This window comes from Lycorma delicatula, chromosome 2 (genome assembly GCF_047948215.1).
Source record: "Lycorma delicatula isolate Av1 chromosome 2, ASM4794821v1, whole genome shotgun sequence".
Classification (NCBI taxonomy): Eukaryota; Metazoa; Arthropoda; class Insecta; order Hemiptera; family Fulgoridae; genus Lycorma; species Lycorma delicatula.
The window spans coordinates 91,200,703-91,222,118 of NC_134456.1; the positions used below are offsets into that span (position 1 = coordinate 91,200,703).

At 29.1% G+C, this 21,416-nt stretch overlaps 1 protein-coding gene across 1 annotated transcript in view; it reads right to left on the reverse strand.

Moving 5' to 3' along the window:
• Positions 1–21,416, reverse strand: part of LOC142319904 (adenylate cyclase type 6-like) — a 325,853-nt gene that overhangs the window by 33,927 nt on the left and 270,510 nt on the right. Inside the window, exons 8-19 of the mRNA XM_075357577.1 lie at positions 20,919–21,040; positions 17,408–17,500; positions 14,699–14,845; positions 13,931–14,089; positions 13,257–13,392; positions 8,832–8,848; positions 7,909–8,001; positions 7,454–7,610; positions 6,519–6,616; positions 5,586–5,804; positions 4,828–4,912; positions 2,065–2,184 (exon numbers count right to left, since the gene is read on the reverse strand). Of these exons, the coding sequence (XP_075213692.1) occupies positions 2,065–2,184; positions 4,828–4,912; positions 5,586–5,804; positions 6,519–6,616; positions 7,454–7,610; positions 7,909–8,001; positions 8,832–8,848; positions 13,257–13,392; positions 13,931–14,089; positions 14,699–14,845; positions 17,408–17,500; positions 20,919–21,040 (1,446 nt within the window). The remainder of the gene's footprint in view (positions 1–2,064; positions 2,185–4,827; positions 4,913–5,585; positions 5,805–6,518; positions 6,617–7,453; positions 7,611–7,908; positions 8,002–8,831; positions 8,849–13,256; positions 13,393–13,930; positions 14,090–14,698; positions 14,846–17,407; positions 17,501–20,918; positions 21,041–21,416) is intronic.

Here is a 21,416-nt window from a genome sequence, read left to right on the forward strand (position 1 = left end):
TACCACTCATTATATTTATTCTACTTATGCATATGTAAACAGAAAAGAGAATATTTTCTAATCTAATTGTATAATTCAAATTAATATTAGGATTTTTACATGCTTGTTATATCAATGTGCAACAATATTTTTAACCCTGTGAAGAAGGTAATGGAAACCACTTCAATTGTCACTTTCCAAAGTAAGTATGGTCTGAGGTGCTTGTTATTTCTCAGAATAGTTATACCAATTCCAAAATGTCAAGAACAAATCACTAGTTGTCACTGGTGCATGTAAGACAAATTGTTTGATACCTGTTTCCTGAAAATCAGCTATTCTTGAGTAACAGGACCATGAAATCTACCAATAAATACATTTATTCCTTCTATAATCAGGTAAATATTAAAAAACGTACTATTCTAATTATTAAATCATTTTTTTCAACAGATGTAGATATTTTATGATTCATTATGCAACCTACAAGATATTTTATGATTTAACCTACATGAAGCTTATATTTCACTTTTTATAAATTAAATATATAGACAGGAGTGCGAATATCTGCTGCAGAGAACTAGGATATACATTCTCCAGGAATAGCAAGAGGCGAACAAGTGTTCAAATCACAAAAATATCATACATAGAATGGTATATATCTGGAATATAGTATGCAGGATTTTCTATACACTGGAATTTGGGAAGGATTACCAACAGTAAGTCAATGTTATGCAGCTTTCTAAAAGAATCTGTATCAGAAGGCAATATTACTTCTTCCACCTTAACAGAAATAGTTTTGGAAATGAAGATATAAAAAATTCAGATGAATAGCTAGCTATTCAAACAGTTTGAGGAACAATAAAAAAAAAAAGTTTTTATGATACTCTTACTTTGAGAATCTGTCCAGAATAAGTAGCAGAGACCTTGCTTATTCTGGGTGTTCATAAAATCACACAACCCATACACATGAAAAAAGACGTATATTTGTTTAGTGTCAAGAGTAATTTAATTATATTACATGACACAGTAAACAAAGCAGCCTACATTTTTAATTTTTTCAATTTTCCATGTCTCAATATATGTTTAAAATATGTAGCTTGAGCATTGATGCAGGCATGATTTCATTTGTCTATGTTCAGTGCAATTATCTTAGAGTTGCTGGACTGATATTATAGATGCTGTGTTCGATTCATTCTAAGTGTGCTGGTTATTTTTGAAAACAATACCTTTTAGGTGATATCATAAATAAAAAACTGGTGGTAAGAAAACTGGAAACCATGAAGGCCATAGCTCGCAGGACTTGAAAAGTTTATGTAACAACTCCATAGTCGAATTGGCAGAATGGCATGTAATACCACCCTGGTGCAACCAGCACTTTTGTTTTTCAGTTTCAAACAAGGCTAGAACATTTTTAATAATTCCTGAACAACCACTTCTGCAGTTAATGTTTCTATGGAAAAAATTGGATCTGACCACACTTCATTGCAAAACATACACCAAATCCAACTTTTTGAGAACATTCTTTCATTTCTTGAAAAATAGTCAATTTATTTGGAACTGCATGATTGGGAGAATTAGCCACAAAAACATTTTGGCATTCAGAAAAGGTCGAGGATTCAAATAATGTGGCTCTCTAAATATCTGTTAGGTGTGTGAAGACATGTTTGTTTTACTGCTACAAAACCACTGAAATACATGTAGGGACACGTCACATAATCTCTGTGTTTTGATCTGTCTGGTAAAATCTCAGCAAAATATCTGCCTCTCTAAGAATCCCATAATAAGAAACTTACAAGTGTAGAATCAGCATCTGTTTTAAGTTGTGAGACCTTATTAATGCATTGTATTAAAAATATGATAGTATGACTTGAATTAAATATTGTATGTGTGTTCTTTTTATGCATATGTCTGTATGCATGTGTTTACATTGTGTGATTGGACTGTATATGATTAATACAATGTGAAATAAAAATCCTCTGGGAAAAATGAGAATGTAAAATTTGTTGGTTACATGGGCATTTTAGTGACAATAAAATAAACAGAAAATGAAGAATTTTATAACTCATCAAAGGGAAAAGTAATACTTACAATAGGAACAATGGCTACAGTGAATGTGACAACAACTACAGTTCCAGCTAACAGTTGTGTAATAGTTCTATTATTATGAAATCTTCCTGATAAGCTTCGTAAACAATCTGGAGAGGGCCTCTGAAATAAAAATAATCAATTATTGTGATTCAGTGATTAAAATTTTACATTAAGGATTTTAAATAATAAATGATTCTTTTTGATATTGCAAAATAACATTTATTTCTTCAAAGTATATTAAATAGAATTTTTGCTACTTTCGAAATCATAAAAAATCAGTCTATGGAACATTTTATCTCGCTATCTATAAAGTACATTTTTAATGAAAAAAACATTACAAAAAACATTCTGTTTTATGGCACACTTGTTATTTTATTTTATTTTTTTTTTGAGAGGATTTTACATATTAATATTACTTTTGTATATTAATAACTGAATAGAGCAACTATGTCCAACCCACGGCAAATTTTAATATATTTTATACAAGTAATTGAACATATATGTGTATTATTAGCTATGGTTGCTACAGCACAATACAGTTTTCATGTCCGCTTTTTATATTAAACTATTTACAACATTTACAGGTGGCTCTTTATAATAAGTTTTTTAACTTATGATTCTAAAGACACACACTAAAAGATTTTTAATTTTAAAATAATATGAATTAAAAATAAAATACATACGTTTTAAGTTAAAATAAAAAAAAAAAATACATTAGAAACAAAATATAATTTAGTTAGATAGGGGGAATTTTATAAAAAACACAATTATAGAAAAAATATTATATTAAAAAATAAAAACTTTTTTTTGAAAGATATTGTTTTATTTTACTGAAAACTGTATAATAAAATTATAAGTTAAACAATTTAAGCCTTTTATACCTCTTGTCTATGTGGTGTGTAGCTCACTTCACATTCATAGTATTTTATTGGCCAGGTAATGATTTTGGGTTGGACATGGCTGGGGTAGACTTTAGGAAGAAACATTTTTCTTAAAAGGAAGATGTTTTATTCTTCAAAGTTCTTCATCTTGTTTAACTACAAAACTACTCTGCCGGACCCCTCTTGATTTCAAGATGACAAGATATATCTATCATTGTGAACCTGTACCATAAAATGCTGTTAGTTAATAGTTTTAGGCCCATTCTCCTGTCACTTGTCAAAAAAGTTATCATACTGGCTTTATATTCATATTTCTAACCTTTTTTATCACACATATTCTTTCTTTGAACATGTCATACTGTTGGATGATTGTATGAAATTATATCATAAAAATGTAATTATTAGTATAAACGTTAAATATATATTGTCAGTCAAATATAAGCCAGACTTTTCTTTTTATCATTTATTAATATAGAATAAAAATACAAAACATATTTGTTGATTTTCTAGGTATTTTCCCTGAATTTCTATGCATTTTTTACAATATGTGAGAACTTGTAAATCCCTTCATTAGAAATTTGAGATATGAATTGTGCAGGAGTTCCTCCGCTTTGTTGTTGCTCTGGAATTGATGTCCTTCCAGTGCCTTCTTCAATGCCCCAAAGATATTTAATATCTTGTTTGTAAAGTTTGTTCATTCGTAAATTGGTAATTATTACTCATGTTGATAATGCAATTGAAAATGAGATTGATATGTGGCTTGTTGAAGTAAATACATATGGGAAGGAAACCAAAAGGGAATAAATCTGAACTGTTCTCAGTAAATTTTGTGCAATTTATTTTGAGTGCTAAGAGGTCTGACGTTGTTATGAAGAAGAATCACATCACTGATTGTTTAACGACACCTTTTGTTCCATTAGGCAACTTTCACTTAGTCTAAGAGCTGACTGTAGTGTGCAGCATTTACATTATGATATTTATGGAGATAATCGATGAGCAATAGTCCTTTCCAGTTCCAAAAGTTGGTTGTGAGAACTTTTATCAGCAAATAGATGCGATTTTACCTCTAAAAAACAAGGCTCTCCACTCCTACTTCACTATATACAATTTTGACTTGAGAGGGTAGTATTGGACCCATTTCTCATCACATGTGGCTATTTCATTTTGAAAATTATTTTTCACTAGTCAAAAATGATTCAGAAGCTTTGGAAAATTTTCTATCAAGCCTGTTTCTGATTTTGGGTCAAGAGTATGGGACTCCACTTAACAGATTTTGTGGAACTCAAGATGACAGAATGGGGATTTACATGACTGATATCCTTTCTGAAGCAATTTCATTAACTGTAATGTTTTGATCATCTTCAGTGAGATCACAGATCAATCAAATGTTGTTATTCGTCACACTTGGCCTATTGTGACTCATTTCCACAGCTTCACATCCTTTAAATTTACTGGCCCAATTGTACACTTTAGTACATGATACCATATCCCCAAACTGCACAAACAGTCTAAACAAAATATTGAAACCATCATTTTAAGACCCTCCAAAAATTATGGTTTCTCATTTGTGAGAAACCTTATGAAAATATATTGTGCAACCAACAATGGAGCTTCTTGCTCTAACATGACATTATTGACAAAAGAAGTGGATATGCTGAAGCTGTTGGACTGTACATTTTCCCTACACATCTTCATTTACAATATCCCAAAGTGCCAATCCATTCATGTTTGTAATTAACCCTAATGCTCCCGTTATTGTTTGAACTATAACAATCAATACATAAAATAAAAATTGTTTGCTATTTTAAATGGATTTATTACTCTTTATCAATTATTAACGGTTAAATACTATTCATCTTATTCAAAAATCTACTTTAATTACCTTACTGCTTTCAGATAATACAAGAATGTTTACAGAAATCATTATTGTCCATCCAAAAAGGAAGATAATGTACATCAACAGGGAACTGAAACATTAAAAATGAAAAAAAATTAACATATATTAAAAAAATTAATAGATAAAAATAATGTAAAATTCACCTAATTTATCTTATAATTATTTAATTTAAAAGTAAGAAAATGTTATTTAAATTAATTAGTAGCAAATAAATATGGGTTAAATCAAAAATAACTGAATGTAAAGTGAAAAGAGGAAACTTACCTGAAAAATTCACTTATAGTTTCTATAAAATATAATAATATTTTATTATATAGATAATTACTACTAAATACAAACTTTTTTCTCAATAAAAAGGAATTACAGCTCAAGGTAGTTTTTTTAGTTATTTAAACCTACCTTTGTTCGGATATTTTACTAGTTTTAAATGGTATGTTGTGTATTCAGTATTTGAATATCTAATGGCCAGCCTTTTATTTATTATATTCTAGCATTTCTCATATGTCTTTTTTGTTGTAACTCTTTATGTGCCTTGCATTACCAGAGTATGTTTCCAAGTTTTATATTTTTTCTTTCCATACACTATGGATAGAACAAAGAATAAAACTCTCTCTTTTCTTTTTTAACATTTCCATAAAGGTCCATCCTTTTTCAAAGTCCATCCTTGATTTCTCTTTTGTTTTATTTTCATCTGGTGTAGCTTCCATTATTTATATTGGCATTCTTTTGTCCACCAGACTTACTAACTGACCAAACCATCCATGTTTCTTTTTTCTAACAATCTACCTGAGCTTTCACCTTTAGTTCTCGAACTTCTATACCCATATACCCAATTCTCATATCCTTTCACTCTCTTTCCATATACTCCATTAAGACATTTATCAAAATTCCTGCTTCGGTTCTCCTTAATGTAGCTGATGCAATATTCTCTTGGATGGTCCCTTTTACTTTTGTCAGTATTCCTGGAATAATTCATTTCTACCATTTACTTCCTGATATACTCAAGCTTCACTATTTTGATTTCACACTTGCAGAGTACAGTTTTACAAAATTATACTATTTTGTTGTTTTCTATAATGCTGCATATTCTTTCTTTTCATTTTTAAGTATTCAGTTCCTTTCCTAAATATATTTCTTTGGCACAAAATGAATTTTTTCCTTTTTAAACTCTGTTGAGCGTACAGTAAAGTGTCTTCAACTAAATTTCATTATCATTTATGAGTGTTCCTAACATTCATACATTTTGATTCATTTCAGTAACCTTCCCTGATTTTTTATCTCAAGTTTTCCTACTTCTTTCCTAGAAACCACACTACTTTGTTCTTCTCACACTCAATCTAAACCGATTCCCTCAGACACATTTCTCATACTCCTTTTGTATCATGACTTGCAGCTTATATTCAAAATTAACTTTCAATATTACGTCATTGGCATAAGTAGAATTGCATTCCATGAGAAATTTCTGAATTGCTCTTTCCACCTTTGCTACTAAGACTTCCTCTATGTGGATTTTTAATAAAAAAATCTTACTTTATCAATGGATATCCAAATGAAAAACTAAAAACTATAAATTATTGTTAATATGAATTTAAGCTATTAAAAAAAAAAAAAAAAAAATTGAGTAAATTACTTCAGCTAGCAAGAAACAAGAAAACTTAGCAATAGTATAAACTTACTGTGGTAAAATCAAAAGCTGAACAGCTGTTACTGTTGCATAAAGGAACAATGAACATATGAAGTATGTTGACAGCATTCTATCTCGTTCTTTTGTGTACTAAAATAAACAAACCAATCTTAATAAGAATCTGCAACAGTTATGCTCATACAGAAATTAGTATACACACGCGCACACACACACACACACACACACACACACACACACACACACACACACACACACACACACCTACAAACAAACACTATTTTTGACCACATTATTTCTAAATGTCTGCCCAATTAAAAGGACTCGCCAACCCATAAATTCACCTGAGTAATATCAGCTGTTATTGTGAATTCAGCCACACCAGTCACTGAAGGTAGTTTGTAAAGAAAAGTAAAAACACTTTGAAATAAGTTCTTGAAAAACGCTTTATTAAACAATTTGGTTCATTTATCTGTATAAAATTGAAATTTTAAATCTTTAAAATTATTTAAATTATATGAACAACTCACTTTCAAGTTACTGAAATAACTCTTCCAATGTTCTTTGGAGCACTTTTTTCAGAGGAATTTCCAGTAAAACTATTGTTAAAAGCTCAATCTTAAAAAATAACAAATATCTTAACTATATAATTAAATAATATATTTGACACCTATGCTTTATTTGTTTAATAAGTTATTTTTGTCATATTTAGTATGTCTGTAAGTTCCATATTGTTGCATGATAAGATACTGGTTTTTATTTATTATGTATAAAACTTGCAATCATTAATAAGATCAAAAAGGGCTTTAGAAAAATATTTCCACTAATTTAAAAGTGAGTAATTTATAATTTTAAAAGTGTTATCATGTTTTGTAATGTTGAACAATGAACATTGTGCCTCAAGTAGTACAATACTGTAAGATATAATAGAACATTTTATTTTTTATTAAGTAAGCAATGGAAATTTACCTTTTCTTCAACTTTTGGATCACGAAATCTCAACATAAACCTATGGCAGTGTTCAGATCGAAGGTGATCAATACTACGAGCGTCAATTGCCTTCATTAAATAATCATTTACTTCATCTTCTGGATCTTTTACTTCAACACTTTCACCAAATTTTAATCTATAATTAAAAATATCATAGACATAAATCATCGACAGTTCATTATATTACTAAACCATAAGACATGGTTTTAATATACAGGTATACTAAAATAAATAAAATGCATATTAAGGAAAGATGATAAAAGTTTGATTTTTGTAACTAAGGATTTATTTATTTATTTTTTTTTTAGATTATAATACTGATTTTCATTTTCAAGTGCATTTATGTTAAATAAGGTGCTAGACATCAGCCACCTATGAAAGTAACCACTCTAGTTCATTTACAATTTTTCATTGAATAAATTAGAGGCACTTACTTGTGAGTTTTGTTAGCTTGGGGTGTGTGACCCATTACTCTTAATTCTTTGGCAACACTTCCATTCATGAATCCTGGCTGCGGTTTTTTTACACTACTTGTAGTCTGCAAACAAACATCAACATAAATAAAACAATAATAATTCATACAATAAAAGCTGAAAGTTTAGAGTAGATAGTTTTCGAAGTCGAGAGTTCTAAGGTTCAAATCCTAGTAAAGGTAACTGCCTTGACTAAATCCGTATAAAAGTAACTACTTTTATATGGATTTGGATACTAGGTTGTGGATACCGGTGTTCTTTAGTAACTGGGTTTCAATTAACCACACATCTCAGGAATGGTTGACCTGTGACTGTACAAGACTACACTTCATTTACATTCATACATATCATTCTCATTTATCCTCTGAAGTAATACCTTACGGTGGTTCCGGAGGCTAAACAGAAAATAAAGAATAAATAGTTACTAATTTAGAGTATGTATCATGCTCTCTCTAAAAAAAAAAATAACTTTATCTGCACATATACTGTATTTAAGCAAGAAGCTATCACTGACTCTCTCATCATTCATTTTTCTTTTTTATTCTATTAGTTAAAAAACTGAAATTTGGTACTGTTATTCTCAAAAAAATTATTTTGATCAACAACGCCTAAGGGTAAACTGATCAGAAATCAAAAAATAATGCTGAGGTGAGACTTGAAACTTGGCAGATTTCTTAGATAGTATATTATTGTTATGAAGGAATCTCTTCCACCCTTTGCTAAGAGGGGTGGAAAAGGGTACACATCTATGTATTTACATGTGAAAGACATCTTTGCTAAATCATTAAATTTTTCCCTTGTCTAAACAGTGTTGAGGTTTATTATGTTTATTGAAAAGAGGTACAAGCTGACTTATATATTTACATGAGAAAGGCATCTTAAACAACTCATTAATTTTGCCCTTCACGAGTAATGCTAAGGTTTGACATATTTATTTATTCCAAAGGGGTACTAAGGAAAAATAAGCAATTAATTTTGCTTAACAACCCCTAAAGAGTTGATTTAAAAATGGATTGACATATAATACCAAGATTGGAAGAGTTACAAACTTGAATCCTGGTATAGATAATCTCTAAAGATAATTAGCAACCGATAAGGATTTTTTCTCAGTCAACCCTAGAGGTAAAAGAAGTGTAAACTGATTTGTGGCAAATGCAAAAAGGTACAATAAAGTTAAAATTCAGCACATAATAACTGACATTCTATGGACCATCCTTGTTTTTTACTTCCTTATATGAAGTAAAGGAAGTATTGTGATCGCGAAAAACTTCAGATTTCAACGGAAATGCCCATTTTGACTAGGTTCGGCATGGTGTCTGTATGTACTCATGTACATACATGCGTATTGAGTTATGCGAGGTTATGTATCTCACATAACTCAAAAACGATTAGCCATAGGATGTTGAAATTTGGATTTAGGATTGCTGTAACATCTATTTGTGCACCCCCCCCACTTTTGATTGCAATCAACTGAACCAAAAAGTCCATAAAAGCCAAATCCCCAAAAATTTGTTAGACTTTTTCTTAACTGCAGTAATAAGCCCTCATTGAGAGCTTTTCAATGATATATCATAAATGGTACTTATTTTCATTGGTTCCAGAGTTATAGACAAATATAATTTTAATTAATGAAATATTTGGATCTTACAAGGGGAAGGCACATTGGTTCAAATCAAACTTCACATCCTTTTTTTTTAACTTTTTTTTTAAATTTAAATATCAATTTATTAATAATTATTAACTCGTGATTGTAAACAAATTTTTACAATAAATAATTATTCAAAAATAACAATAAAAAAATGAAAAAATCATAAGTTATTAGTAAAATAAAATTTTATTTACTTTTAATTTAATAGGCATTATTACTTATGTGTATATGTAACAGATTTGGTGAAACATCTGATTATTTAATATTAATTGAAGATTATTATTTAGAATCATATTATTATTCGATTTTCTAGTTTAATTTCTGTTTAATTTTATTTAATTATTCTGCAATTTCTGTTTAATTTTATCTACATTAAAGTTAACTATAGAGTGACTGAAAAATAGATTTAATTATATTATATGTGTGTTTTGATTTATTATTATTAATTGTATAAGTATCTGATGTTAATAAAACTAAAATTTCAGCAGTTGTGTAACTGTCCACTTTATTAAAGAATCGGAGGATTGTATCTCACTTTCAAATGAAATAAGTTTAAATGATGTACAGCAAAAAATGTTCATATATAATTTAATAGGCGTACAAGGAAGTCATGTGGTATCCACATCAGATTTTTTTCATGCAGGAAAAAACTACCTCTAAAAGGATGAAGCTATTTTAAGGGCGGATTTCATAGTTCCTGTACATTGTGGCAACTAAATGGAATAAAACTAGAATTCTATTCTGAAAATAACACCATGTGTTTTTCAATCAGAGGATGTGATGTCACATACAGTAAGAAAATAATAATGGAGGTTGAAGAAGAAACACATAAAATCATAATAAAGTGGGTTATTCACATGAATAACTTTGGGACAAATAAAATCAACAGACACTAAATAGAAGGAAGTCACTTGGAAAAAAAGAAAAGGAGTAGGAAGTGGGAAAATGAAGCAGGAATTTAGAGTAAATGTTAGATTATTCAGTATGCAATTCAAAACAGTGAAAAGAATAAGAATAAATTCTCTAATTCTCCTATCGGAAATTAAATATATTCTTATATATTATTACAATTACATTTTGATCCCACTCATTTTTAATAAATGGATATTTCTAAAAAGCTGAAAAAATATTGTACTGATAGTTAATACAAAATTATATGCAAACATATTGTAGGATTTCCTTTGAAATAATTAAGATGAAACTGGAAGAAAGAGCTGGAAATATTAAAAGAATCATGTGAAGGATTCAACAACAAATAACCAAACACACTTTTTTTTACAGATGAATTTCAATTTGATTTGACAATATAACCTGCATATTGATTTGTAGATAAAAATATTCTTTTATCAAAGGGGCAAAGAAATTTGAAAGAGAAGTTTAAAGATTTGGTGTTTTCAAGGATCAAAAGAGGAAGCTCTTTTGATCCTTGTTTGAAGACACTTCATTTAGCTTATAATAAAAATACTTATTTGAATTTTAATTTTGATCATGTTGGCTGCAGTATGTATTAATCATGTTGGTTACTGCATGTACGTATGTCCTGTATAAGGATTTACAGTGAGGCATTGTATTTCCCCCCCCCCAATTCCGCTTATGGGCAGCAGGCATACTTTTCATCCCTCCTGAATAATTTTTTCATGTTATACTAATTCTAAAGATTAAATTGTAACATTAGAAGGTTTAAATTCATACTAGACCTGGTAGACCAAGTCTGGCTGAAATATATACGTAATAAATAGTTCTATCAGTGACCACCATATTTAAGCTCACACTCCTCAAGTAGGTCAGCACTAGGTTGATAGTTGTGACCACTTCCTCTGCAATACTCTTATCCGAATGTTGACTGGAGGTCAACCCAAATTCCTGCACTACTTCCATTCTAACTGCTACTGTCACCTCTTAAGCATTCTATGAAATGTGAAATGGAATCTGCATTGGTCCAAGACGTTCTAGACAGTTTTACCTCAGAGTTTAGGAAAGCTTCTGACTGCTCTGCAATGCAGCTCTATACTACGATACTTATATATACTATACCCACTCATAATGGGGTATTATCCTGTTCTTAAGTGAGTAATTTGTAAGTAGGAGCAGTAATGGAAGGCACTCATTTCCACTGCCTATTTAAACTGCTTTCTATCACAAATTGTAGGGACAGACACCTGAATATCAGACACAACATTACCCAACTTCACCTATGGAACATCACCCATAGTGGTCCAACTTGCTGCTTACCATACATCTGAGCCAAGGAGTAGTTGTTCCCAGTCTCAGATGGAGTCTGCAGTATTCCAGCACCAGTTGCAGACCCTTTAACTGATACATTCAAGACCATTTTTCTTGTTATAGGAGCAAGAAGTCTCACAGTGCATGGGCTGATATCCTGTACACCAGTTTACACTGGCTTGCCACACCCTGTGAAATTCAAAGTATTGCTCCCAAGGGCAATCGAAAGAGTGTATTGCAGAGGATGTGGTCGTAACTGTCAACCCAGTTGCTGACCTTTTTGCATATTGTGAACTTAAATATAATGGAATAGATCCAGTGAAAAGGCCTGTAATCCTAACGTTGTGGATGAACAAAGGCATAAAGATCATAGAGGATGTCAATTGACTGTTATTATTAAAAATGATTATTGGATATAAATATATTAAAGTGTTAGTGTAGTATAATAATAATAATTTTTTATCTGCTTTCTGAACACATTTCATCTTAAAATATAAAATAACAACTATGCACTAACAAATATCTTGCATAAAGTGTTTTCAAATAATTTCTTCACTTGAGAATAGTTTTCCCTTAGTTTTAAAAATTTATTTGTTTTTAAGGGCGGTGTTTATAAATGCCATAAAATGTTTGATGACTAATATTGTTGATTAAGTATGTTTGAATAAGGATATCCAGATGATGCTAATGATCATCTTGGCTCCAATTTTAACATTTTTACTGCTACTGATTAGAAGAGGTAATTAACGGGCACATAAGCATAATCATTACCAAATCACAAACACCAGGGACATAGTAACTTTGCAGGTCCTCAAATCCTTAAGTAAGAATTCAATGGATGTTTGTCTAACCAAAACTCACAGAATATTCTGAGGAAATAAGGATCACTATTAATGACAGAAAAGCGTAGATATAAAAAAAAAATAGATTAACCTGTAGAGGAGCTATGTAGTAACAAGATAAACAAACTGCCTAAAGGATTACTTCATGTCCTTGTAGATAGTGACTACCAACCCTGTCCAGAATTACTTGGTGATAATTATCTTTATCTTATATGATAGCTGATATCTTATATGATAGCTGTAAAAGATTACTTTCCCTGCAGATAGTAAACAGCCATCCAAGAAGAGGCTCAGGCTTCCTAGTTCAGTTTAGACTATATACATATTGATTGGTCTTGTACAATAAAAAACAGAACTATTAACTGAACCAAGGTACACTGGGAACAAAGAATTCAGATCAGGATGTTTCTAATTCTATTAAAGTATCTTTGCTTGGGTTTGAATCTTACCTGCATTGTATCAAGAATATCTCTCATAACAGAACAAATCTCTATTTACTGACCAACTGGTAGGTTAGAAAGGTATTATCTTACTAAACACCTTTTATTGAATCTATCATATTTAATCTGAACAATATCTTTAATTATGTAACTTACACTATTTCCAGGTACAATTAAGTATGTTTCAATGTTATGGTCCCTTAAATATGAATTTCTTTCACCACCTCTTCCAGGTTCCACTTCATATGCTCCATCTAAACACTTAAGGGTTTCTTTGGTGATATGAACTCGTCTAAACAAAAAACAAATATCACTTATAAAGTGTAGAAATAAAAAAAAATATATATACTTTTTACCAAAAAATTATAACATAATGTAATTTAATTACTTCTCAAAATATCTTTCAGATCTGAGAACTCAATAAGAACATTACTAATAAATATAAGTATTTTAAGTCAGAAAGAAATGTTTCAATTAGTACATTTTAGCACATTCACATGCAACAGTTGGACACTGTTCAACTTTCTTTCAGATACGATATTGTTCATAAAAAACAATTTTTAGGATATTATGTGCTTTTTTAAATTTATGAAAACAACTGGACAAAACTAACAATAAGGGATTACCATACCAGAAAATTCTAACAACTAGAAAATTAATTTTACAAACCAAACATTAATAATAATTTATTTTTAGCCATTTTAACTGACAACGAAACTCATTAACATAACAATTACTGAATTGATACTGCTTTAAAAATATAATCAAATTATAGATTTATAAGTATAATTTAAGCTAATATAATAAATAGAAATTTTTGAAAACTGTACCCAGGTATTCCGCCACTTTCCATATAATTAGCTAGAGTAACATCATTGGACCATACATCAAACTGCCATTTTCTCAGGCCAAGGACACCACAATGGACTCTTCCAGTATGAATACCAACCCTCATGTTAACATTCACACCCATTACTTCTCGCACTAACCTGGAATAAGAAGAATAAAATCAATTATAATTATTAAATACCTATCTGAAAAGACAAAGTGATAATTCTTGCTAGAGCAGGAGCAAATATAATCTCAATTAACTTATTACAGCAATAAGAATACTACTCTACCTTATGAACCTTCTGTTTTTTCCATTATTGAAAATATTTCAATACCATTTAATTTATGAACAGTGGTAGATAATAAATCCAGAATATTCCAATCGTAAAATCAGCAAGTCAAAAAAATTATTTCTAGATTGTTCCCAGACTTAAAAAAATAAGGTAGTGAAGAAAGACATATCTGAAAACAAACCTCTGCAACAGTAATTTAATATAAAATGTACATTACATATCTAGTAATATGGTACTTTTATATAAAAATAAACATTTTAAACTGATTAAATTAAAAATTTTCTTCTTATTTTTTGGGATCATTCTTAGTGATCTCACAAGCATCCTTGAACACCCTTCAGACATTAACTTATACTGAAATGTCACATGACTATAGGAGTATTTTGATGAGATGTTTTTACTAATTACGTATGTAAATAACTTAAAATAATAGCTATACAGGTTTTGATCTATATAAATAAATAATTAACTCACGCTATAGCATCTATCATATCAAGTCCCATCTCAACACAGCAATGTGCATGATCTGGACGTGGTTCTGGTAAACCGGATACACAATAATAACAATCTCCTAATAATTTGATTCGTAGACAACAATGTTCTTGAGCTAATCTATCAAACCTAAATAAAAGAATAACAAAATCATTTAACAATTTTTGAAGTAAAATTTGCTTAAATATATGTAAATAAAAGCAACTTATTTCAATTCAAAATAATATGTAAATGGTATTCCTCACTAAATGCAAATTGTTCTGGCAAGTCAGCTATTAGTGCTTAATCAGTTGATGCTGTGTGGAAGAGCTACATAAGGAGTTCAAAAAAATTTATATGGATCTATCCTCAAGAACAAATCCTTAAGAAATCACAAAGTTTTGAAAAAGTCTATGTTTTACAGGATACAATAATCCATTCTCTAGATACACTCTGTCCAGGTCACAATACCAAAATACATACTTTTGCTGTAGTCTCAGTGGGACAGACAATGATAAAAAAATTTTAAATGAAATAGTGTTTACTATTGAGGCCTACACCTTTGGCCTTGTTTACTGATTCAACTTCAGAACGCGGGTTAATAAACGACTTGTATTTTGAACATGAATATGACATACCCAAATTGAACATGCAATGTCTTCACACATTCTGGGGTAATATATACACTTTTCTCTCCGGAACTTTCTGTGACCACATAACGACCTAGAAGTCTTGCGACCATATGTAGAACCCAAAAATCAGTAAAAATGTTATATTTCAAAAAGATAACACTCCTCTATATTCTGGTAATACGTTTTTATAAATTTGTTAGTATGACATTTCTAAAGCTCTGAGTAGAAAGAGATAGGTTTGGGACACTATAACCATTGGAACTCATGCTTTAACTTATGTTTTTAACTTCTGACCTTACATAAAACAAATAAGGTATAATTTTCATATAAATGATATTAAAGAATTGAAAGCAAAAACCGCAGAGAAAGTTGAATCAGTCACACCTAATTTATTTCATATCTGACAAAAGCTGGACTATTGTTTAGATGCTAAAAATGGAAAATACAGTATCTTACACAAAATATGAAAAAAAAAACGTATACATCTATATATGAAATACTGATTATTTATGGTTACATATATATACAAATCAATTGTCATTAAAAACAAGATATGCATTTTTAAAAAAAATTTATTTTCAATTACTTTTAGCGCGCAAATGCAACTTGGGATTAATTATCTCAGCAGTTTACTACCCCAGGGTTATAAGTTTAAATTCTACTCAAGTTATTTAAAATTAACTATTTAAAACATCCTGTAACCCTCAGAATCACAGACCCTTACCTCATGAGACTGACAATTAAAAATACAAATTAGAAATTTTTTTTTTTAATGGGAAGATGATATTAATTTGGAGCCAAGGCTTGTTACAATCTGACCCATATAGAACAAGATTAGCATAAATAAATTTAGTGTAATTTTTTTAAATTTAGTGATATCAGGATTCGTAATATAAGAAATTAACTTTTAAGATCATATTAAGCGGATGATACTGTTGATAACAATTTTGTTATCAGTTACAGATATTTAATATCAGAGTACTTTTTTTTAATTTTTGCTGGAAAATTGAATTTCATAATATTACTGACTAAGTGGAGAAAACAAATGTATAGTTATAAGTTTTCTTTTAAGAAGATTGTATCTAAACTACAGATCCAAAAATATTATTAGCTAAATCAGGCATGGCCAACATATGGCCCGCAGACCAATCCGGCCCGCATAATGAATTTACGCAGCCTGCAAAAAAATTTTTCAATATTAGTTTTTTTATAAGCAATTGAATAATGGAAAGTATGGAAATTTAGAAAAACTTGCCAAGAAATATTTAGTAATCTTCAGCTCAACTTATACTTGTGAACAAAATTTTCTTTAATAAATCTAAATAAAAGTACAACAAATTCCTTAGTAAAATTTTGTTTACTTAAATTAATCATTTTTGTATTTAACATTTTTTAATTTTAATATTTTGTTCGGCCTGTGAAAAAAGTTTTCTTTCCAATTTGGCCCGGAGGCAACAACTGTTAGCCACGCCTGAGCTAAATTGTAACAACACCAAGTTTTTGTGCTCAACAATATCTAAATGTTAAATACAGCACAAAGAGGAGGTCATAAATAGATATAGAGCTGTAATTGATATTATAGTCATAAAGGGCCTTTATTGAAAGTATATAAAAATTATATTGTTCATAATACATCTAAATTAAAATTTGTTTTGAAAATGAAGAATGATTTGTTAGATAAATATATTTAGCAAACAATCATTATTTAATTTATTTGTTTATTATTATTGAAAATAAAGATTTACTCATTATATGTACTTGTACATGTCAGTTCTAGTCTATTTATTTTTTTTTTAAAAGTCATCGAAGACAAAAAGCTTACTGGTAGAAAAAGCTCACTTGGTGGTCACCACCCCACCAAGCTGAGCCGGCTACTCCTTCCTTGCCAGTTCAACTGGTGTGAGTGTAGTGACAGAAATGTAGCATGCTGAATAGATTCTGCATCAATAAGTTAAAAGTTATACATAATTTAGTATAAAATATTGTGATGTCCATAAAATATCAGATAAATCAATAAATCTCAAAAACAACTAATGAATTCAGTTCTCTAGGTAAGAATCATGAATTCATCATCAGTTACCTTGCAAAAAGTTCATTGAGAAGACGGACTAGTTCTTGTGCAGTACATTGGTCTGAAAGACTCGTAAATCCACAAATGTCAGCAAACAGAATGCTACCAAAAAAAAAAAAATAATGAAAAGATTGCTTTAAAAGACCAATACATAAAATTGACTGCAATTAATGAACTATAAATATTATACTAGAATTTTGTTTAAGTTACAGTTTTTTCTTTCTTGACAAAAATAAGTATTATTTTAAACAACTTTTCTTAGTCATTCTTATAATGTTGATGCATCTAAAAATCTTGAAGATTCAATGGGACTTATCAGAATACCTTTTTTGAAGAGTTATGTTTACTAATAAAGTTAACAGAACACAATATTTCATGAATAGGATCAATATTTGCAATTCAATAGACTTAAAATGCTCATGTTAGTTCAGTGAAGAAAACAACAAGAAACAAATTACTTCTCTCTTTTTTTAGTATACCTTGAAAGAAATGCTACTTTTTCCTTAAAATGGCAGTGGGAATTTCTGATATAAAGATTGCCTACGAATGTTTCATTGATAGCATCAAACAGCTTTTATTCTAACAATAACTGTTAATATATAAGATAAGTGGTAATCATCAATTTCAGGTTTATGGTTTACTTGAGCAATGAAGGGTTTAATATACCTAACCAAAACTATTTTGAATTAGTACATCATATTTGGCCTGAAATAAAAATTATGAGATTATAATGTAAAACCAATAAGAGAACAGAAAGTATAATTTGTTGTCTATATCAATAATCACAATGGATATTAACTATTGTTTTTTTAATAATACTCATCCAAAATTGTTGATATATATATATATAATATATAGAATCAGAGAATTTTTATGGCAACAGGTCTTAAGAAATTATTTATCCCTAAAAATTTTGTGCAGTATTTTCATACATTGTAATGATGAATTTCACGAATCCTTCATAATCCTTTTTCATTTCTCCATTACTCCTTAAACAATGTTCTTCTATTGGCTGAATTTAAATTCTCGCTTAAAACTTTCTGTGGAGTGTTGTGATTTGCTTCTAATCATGTAGTATAAAACATTTTCACTAACTTTTAAATATCTTTCATCGTTAATGTTGTTTTTATATTTATTATGTGAAAATATATTTTTTATATTGAATATAAAAATACCTATCTTGAAAATAAGACTAACAATAAATATGTGTTCTTGATAAAATATTGAAATTACAAATATAGATCAAAATAATATTAAAAAGTATATAACCATATCACAATTTACTGATTGACCTAATCAAGTAGGATTTGGCTCAAACAATTTCTTACTATCCAAAACTCTCTGCAATCGTGTATATAAATATTCTGTTTACCAATAGAAAAATCTTTCCATTGAAGATAAATCCCAGTATGAGTGAAGAAGTAGTGTATTTAATAAACTAAAAATTCCATGATAAAAATGTAGAATAAATTCTTACTGCGATAAAAGTTTCTTTAAGTTTTACCATGACAGATACTTATAAAAGTTGAATACTAATTAAATTCAGTACAACATGCCCCTGGTATTTCTTTTTAACTGTAGCACAATCTTATTATTTGATACTCTGTATTATGTTAGTTAAACATTATTCATTATGTTACTGATTAATTTAAACATTTTTTTACACTTTGATTATCAAGTCATTTCGTGCTAGCAGTTACACATTGAAGTATAAAAAAAGCACTGTCTTTTTAACTTTTTTATTTGTAAATTAATCACAAAGAAAAGCAAAAACATCCTCCCACTGTCACACATGGTGTTAGAAAATATGACAGCTTACAAAAGAACTCAATTTGTTTATATAAAACATGAGGTTATTTTATTTTAAAAAATCACATCTTTGAAAAATGATGTTTATTTCAAAAACAAGTTACATGTTCTTTTTATATTATTATAAATTTAATACAAGAACTCCAAAAGCATGGTCAAAAATTATTATTATTATTATAACTAAGTCCAGAGTCGTATCTTAATTCTAAAAGGTTTCAAGAAACAATTTTCAATAAAAAATAAAATAGGCCAAACTAAACAATGACAGGAAACTTGATACATTTTTAATAAGATACATCTGTACAATTGTTTATAATCAATCTCTTTTTTTTAATAACTATCTGAGTCTGAAGCAAGTGAATTAAAGTTTATTTTTTTTAAGGCTTGGACAACAAGCTGATGATAATATTTATGAAAACATAGCTAAACATGAAGATAGTACAACTTTATAAAGGGAAAAACTTAACAGATAAAATGATAAAGATCTTTATTAATGTAGAACAATATATAGATATTGTTAATAGAATCCAAACTTTGCTCTATTTTTGGGAAGATGATGTGGAGTCTTGTACCATTACTATTGCATTATTTGAAAATATACTAAGATATTAAATAATGTTACAGAATAATAATAATAATAATCTATGAGAGAGACGACGGTGGAGGAAAGGAGTGATATCACAGAAATGTGAAGGAGTCAGTAAGATGGGTTAGAAAAGGTTTACTGACAATCTGTCATCACTGGTAAAACAGGAAAGGGGAAAGAAAACCTGATAACAAAATTGCAAGAAGAATATATATTTCATTAATAATAAATGTAGCATAATATATTTTCTTTAATAATGACATTTTCAGTAATGGGTAAAAAAGAGCAACTGTTTATATTTTTTTGCAAAAAGTGTTGAGTTATGTTTTAATTTATTAAGGTTAAAAATTACTAAATTCTTAAATTTAAGGGCAAGCAAACATTTTCTGTGGAATGACTGAAATGAATAATCTTTGTTGACTGTGCATCATGTTGTATGCATGCTTACAACTTGTACGCATATGGCTAGTATAATCAGAAATGTAAAATAAGACACATCTAATTGTAATTTTCTCACTGTAAAGAATTCTTTTGCATCCTGAATTTCAAATTATGTGATTACATTAAAGGTATTATTTCTGGATAATCAGGGAAGTAGTACACATGATGGTAAAATAATAAAATGAATTATTAGGATAATGCAGACAGTTATTATTTGACTTCACATACAGAAATTGTCAATTTTACATCAAGCCAAACCAGTTATATTTTAACACAATTGCTACTTATTTTAATACCTCAATAATTTCTCTCAGTTACCATTTAATTGTTGGATTAGACCCAACAGACCAAATTAATATTTTGGTCCGTTGATCCAGGAATGCAATAAGCTACAATGGATGAGGTCATAACTCACTCCAAAATGAGGAATACCTGTGTGCCCAGATTCAATAATGCTCCAAATATGGGGAGACATTTAGAATAGCATAAAGTTAAAAATTGATTAAGTTAGTTTAAAGTACTATTTAAGAAATAATATTATAATGTTTTTTGGATATTTTCATACATAAGCAAATGCCTTTAACAGACAAAACTCTGTGTGCTATAATGATATAATTTTTTAAATGTATGATTTTTATGGAATTCATAAAATCTTGTATAGTAATTTACATTTATAAATTGTACCTGACATTTTCATGTTTCTGAATATATATCTTGTGAAACATTGAATCTTGTGGTTTTCCAGCTATATCAGCTTTCATCTCCATAGCAACATGTCGTGGTAGAACAGAGAGTAATAATCTTTCCTGAAAAAATAATACAGGTGTTAATTACATAAATTCATGTGAGGTTAGGTAATGAAATTGCTCAAAACACACACACACACACACACACACACACACTAGCCCCTCCCACAAACATGTGCATGCACACACAGACCTGGACATATTCATTTACAACTTTTGATTTACTAAATATCATTAATTAATTTGAACCATTAAAACTGATGTACTGTTTATTTTTATTGAATGAGTTTTTATTGTACTATATTCACATCTTCAGGTCAGTTTTATGAAAAGTTATATAAAAACCAGTTATAATTCTCTAGATTAACAGTTCCCAAACTTCAGTTTTTTGCAACCAAAATGTAAAAATAGTTTATTTCTTATAATCTGCTAAAAT